At 25.2% G+C, this 5243-nt stretch overlaps 1 protein-coding gene across 1 annotated transcript in view; it reads left to right on the plus strand.

Annotated features, from left to right (window-relative positions):
* The window catches only part of LOC100573422, a 10418-nt gene extending 7994 nt beyond the window's left edge, over window positions 1-2424 (plus strand). The window contains exons 2-6 of the mRNA XM_003244379.4: window positions 85-383; window positions 465-724; window positions 779-863; window positions 1241-1366; window positions 1430-2424. Coding sequence (XP_003244427.1) covers window positions 90-383; window positions 465-724; window positions 779-863; window positions 1241-1366; window positions 1430-1837 — 1173 coding nt within the window. The 5' untranslated portion in view covers window positions 85-89 and the 3' untranslated portion in view covers window positions 1838-2424. The remainder of the gene's footprint in view (window positions 1-84; window positions 384-464; window positions 725-778; window positions 864-1240; window positions 1367-1429) is intronic.
* The last annotated feature ends 2819 nt before the right edge of the window (window positions 2425-5243 follow it).

A 5243-nucleotide genomic window follows, 5' to 3' on the forward strand; every position in this document is an offset into this window, starting at 1 on the left:
GCACTTGTAAGACGGAGACAACACATGTGGGTATCACGTCCTCATAATCAGTTATAACTTAGAAAATTACATTACTTTTTCTAGATACGATGGGTGTCTGTTTTCTTTGTGATAAAAAATTGGACGGAAGAAGTACACAAGTGTGTTCAAGCAGAACATCATACAGTAATGTACCATTCCCAGAAAAAATTGCTGAGTTTATGGGAGATGAAGTTGTGGTTATTGTAACTACTGCTGATCACATGTGCAAGAAATGTACCGCACATTTGAATCATATAGACGAATTGGAAAATGTTCTGAAACTTGTTAAAAATGCATTTTTTTCATGTATACAAAAGAAATATGGAATATTGCCTCCTGATCAGGCTGTTAAGAGTGTTGAGGTAAAGATAGAATCTAATTAGAAACAAGCTACATAATATTAACTTGTTATATAAAAAAATATCTTTTTATTTTGTAATTAGATTGTCAATAGACACTTAAAAGCAGAGGAACAGCTAGAACAGCGTAAAGTACCAGTACCTAGTAGTCTGAGAGTAAGAGTTTCTCCCGCTGTAACTACTGCTGCAGTTATTACTCCGGTCCAAACTCCATTAAAATTGTTAAAAACACAACATAAGCAGCAACAACAACGACCACCAACTCAACAAAAAAGAGCTAACCTAATGAAAGAATACAAGTGTACTTTTTGTGGATTCCAATCAAAAGAGCTTGGGCGTGTTCGGTATGTACATGATTTAATATTATATCAAAGTTTTTATTTATACTTTTAATTTAGATTCCACCTGCGCACCACTCATGGGAACAATAAAGAGCCTGAAAAACCTATTCTTAATCAAACAGTGGCAAATGCATTAACAATGGTAAGTGTTAGTTATAGTAATATGCGCTTTTATTGTAAATATGTTTGCCATTCATATTTTAATTTAGTTGTAAAAACTTTCATTACTACTTTTACACTTCAAACTTTTCTATAATAATATGCTTAGTTAACTACACTCAACTAATTGTATTTGTTTATCATTTTATTTCATAAGGTCATAATTTAAAAATATATAGTACTGATGATTTAATTTATTGATTTTTAATTTTAAAAGAATTTCTTTCAAGTTTCAATAATATAATATTATGCAACTCATTTACTATTATTATGAACACAGTTAATAATATAACACACAATTTTGATTTGATCTCTTTATTTATATAAATTTAATTATATAAAATATTTAATTTTATTTAGGTACCGCAACAGAAGGAACAAATTTATAGATGTCAGGTATGTTCTAAAACCTTTGATTGTCAAATTAATTGTCTTGATCATATTCAGAAAGACCATAATCAGCCAACTCCGTCAACTTCAACTGGAGTAAATTAAAAATTAAATATTTTAACAAATCTTCATGTTTTAATTATTTTATTTTATTTTTAGGAAAGAGAAACTGAAGATTCTTGCCTGGTTAAAACTAAAGCTATAAAACTGGAACCATCGAAGACTCAAGAAAATAATCATCAAGCAGACTCTATGGACGTAGATGAAAATCAAAAAGATGACAAAAGCACTGTCAATATGGATATGATGTTCAATGACTATTTCCCTACTCAAGGATCTGCAGATGTTAAACAAGAAAAAGATAATGAAAAATCTCAGAAATATAAGCCTATAAAAGAAGCCAAATGGAAAATAAAACCTGAGCCTGCACAAGAAGAAACTTCTGACGAAGAAAATGAAGAGAATAAAGAAAATATAACCATGATTAAACAGGAAGAAGCTAATCAAAAAACTCCTTACGTTATTAAGAAGGAAGTGAAAATATGGAAAACAAAACTGGAGACTTAGACATAGAATCAATGTAGCGGCAATCAATAATGATAATCCTACCAAAAATGAGGATACAGAAAACAAAGCTAAAGATTTATATAACTTATTTGAAAGTTCATAATCACTTTTATATTAATTATAAGCTCCAGTTTCACCATTTAAAATTAATTTTTTTAAATGGAATTAATTTAGTGGCATAATTTAGGACACTGTATTATTTATTATAATAGGTATTAGAAATTAAATCACCTTTTTTTGGAAAATTAATAAGATAAAGAGTACAATAAACAATTCTATTTTATGAACTACTTAAACTTGTATAATAACTGATAATTTAAATCAAATTAACATAATGCTATAATATTTAAAAAAAAACTTACAAACAATGAGTTAGTTTCTAACTAACTAACTAACTAAATATTGTATGATATTTGTGAACTTATAATATATTTTAACGATGTACCTAATTTATTAATAAACATTAATTTTCAACAATCATAAATGTGTTAAAGGATATTTGCAGACATCTAAATATGCATACATTGTTGTTATAGTTTTATAGTTTTTGTTAAACCAATAATGATGACAACTTAATTAGCATACTGTAAAATATAAAAATGAAATTCAAAAAGCCTTATATATATTTTTATTAGTAGCTAGTCATTTTTAATTTTGTTCATTATTTGTAAGCTAATACATCTTAAAATTTTCAAGTTTAATATTGAATAACAGTACTATAATTTTTAGTTAAAATTTAAAACTATTCATTTAATACTAATAATTATATTATAGTTATGAGAAAAAATATTCAAATTCCTTATAAGATACAAGTTCAGAAATGTAATCTGAAGCATCATTATAGTTTAAATAACCAAAGCAAAATCAATGATTGGGAAAGATAACATTAAATTATATTTAAGTACAGTACTAGGAGTACTAAAACTTAAATTTGAAGTAATAAAAAAAAAATTAACCATTAATATCTAGTAATCCTTAATTTGTGTTTATTAATTTCTAAATATGGATGTTAGTTTATTACACTGAATAATATTCTTCAGTTATGGTCACTATTACTTTTAAGACAAGTTTTAATGCTTAAAATATACATGATCATGGTCATAGTTTTAATCAATTATTATTGTAGGGGTATCTTTAAATTACAATTTCGTACAGTAGTAAAGTACTAAAAATTAAATATGTATTAATATAAAAAAAAAATGTATTTTTTACTAAATTATTGATTTACGATACAATACCCTTTTACAATTCAAAATTTAAAATTATAAATCTTTTGCAATATATTTTTGAATCAATACTTAAAGTTATAATTTAAATTGTAAAAATATATTTTATCTTTAACAGACTTACAACTGTAGGTAAAAAAAAAAGAAATTATTTTATAAAAGCTATGACAAAGACAAGAATATAGATGTTCTGAACTTATGAAATGATCTAACAAAAAATTATGAGTTTGAACCAAATTAAATATGAACTTACATATTTAACTTAATATTATAGCTTACAGACAGTGGAAAATTAATAAAATTGCAAAATACTTTTTACTTTTAACATATTATCTTTTTTGTTTCATTGGGTAAAAATCTATTAAAGTTACCACAATATTATACATTACTGATAAAGGTTAAATTATTAACTTTGGCAAAGTAAAGTTCTATGCATACTTAGATGCCAACAAAATAAATTCAAAAATACTCAAAGAATTTTAAATCAAAATATTGAAAATAATATTATAAAATTATTAACACTTAAACATTTAGGATATAAAAAATTAAAAATAATTTATCACTAACTACAACTTTACTAAATTTAATATTTTATTACATTAATTTTTAAATGTTTTTTATACATTAGTTATAGATTTTTAATTTTACAATAAAACATAGTTTAACATTAAAACACTCATTGACTAAACTAAATTTATTAAAACTATTATAAAGATTATGTATAATAGAAAGATATTTATACGCCTCTGTACTTGCCTTAAAAGTAATATATCAACTTCTGCACTTTAAAACAATTATTTAGTATACTAACCTTGCGTACATATTTAAGAAATATTATTCAAAAATTAATAACTTGTAGACATTAATTGTTATGAAGTCTTAAAAGTTATACTGACCAGACATAAAGAATATTTTTCAGTATGAAGAACTAACTTACACATTTGGAAGATAATAAACAAAAATTAAAGACTACTAGATATATATAAAGAAAATTGCAAGCTAATAGTTTTAAATTTTAATAATCAAAACTATTTAACTCTAGTAGTAAAACCATTTAAATATATCAGCATTGATTACCTATAAATACTATAGATTGCTTACTGGCCGGTTTTTCGGTGACATGAAAAATTTACTCCCGGTAGATAACAAGGTGATGTGACTACTAGCGATTACAACGTTTCCCAACATTACTAACCACAAGCCCGCACCCATTAACACGGCCTTTGGTTTAGACAAATCGGATCACATTGTAATTGCTAGTAGTCACGTCGCCTCGCTGTCTACCGGCCAGTGATCAATCTATATTATTTATAATCAATGGTATTATTAAAATTATATAAATCTAGTAGTAAAATTACTAAAATCTAATAGTAAAATTGACTATTGGAAAAATTGTAATAGTTCTTTATTAATACTTATTTGTATTAAGGGGCACTAAAATTGTCAACATGATATCTATATAGTTTATTAAAGAATATATTATTATTTGTCAAAATATTCTTGTATCTTGATAACTGTTTTAATTCAAAAAGTATAATGATACTAAACTAAAAAAAGGGGGACAAGTGGATGTTGCTCTGCTGTATAGTAGATTACAAGTGAGTCACTGTAATGGATGGTGTATAATTTTAATTCAATGATATAATATCATTGTATAAGAAAAACGATTCTGAACGAAGCCGGTCAGTCAGTCTTTGGTATTACTAAGTATATTTGATGATTTATGATTGTGAATAAAGTAGTTTATATATAACCTATTTACGTGGGAACTTAGTTTACCTAAATTTTCAATCCTTTGCTATGAAAGTTGAACATTTTATGAATTGTTTACTACAAAAAAATTATTAAATTTTAAATTTGAACTATAAATGCTTATAATAAAAATTGTGCCTATGTATTTTTAATATTTTTCAACTACTATTGTAACAATATATCAGGAGACTTATATAAAATTTTCACGCAATTATAAGCAACAAATAAAATTTTATTGACAATTATAGAAAAAAAACTGAAAAAAGGTGGGTAAGTGGATGTCGCTCTGCTGTACAGTAGGTTACAAGTGGATCACTGTATAATGGATAGTATTAAATTTGAATTCAATGATATAATATAACTGTATAAGAAAAACGATTATGAGTGGAGACGGCTTGTCAGTCTAGGTATTAGACATACCTATTATA

The sequence above is a fragment of the Acyrthosiphon pisum genome, chromosome X, assembly GCF_005508785.2.
Source record: "Acyrthosiphon pisum isolate AL4f chromosome X, pea_aphid_22Mar2018_4r6ur, whole genome shotgun sequence".
Classification (NCBI taxonomy): domain Eukaryota; kingdom Metazoa; phylum Arthropoda; class Insecta; order Hemiptera; family Aphididae; genus Acyrthosiphon; species Acyrthosiphon pisum.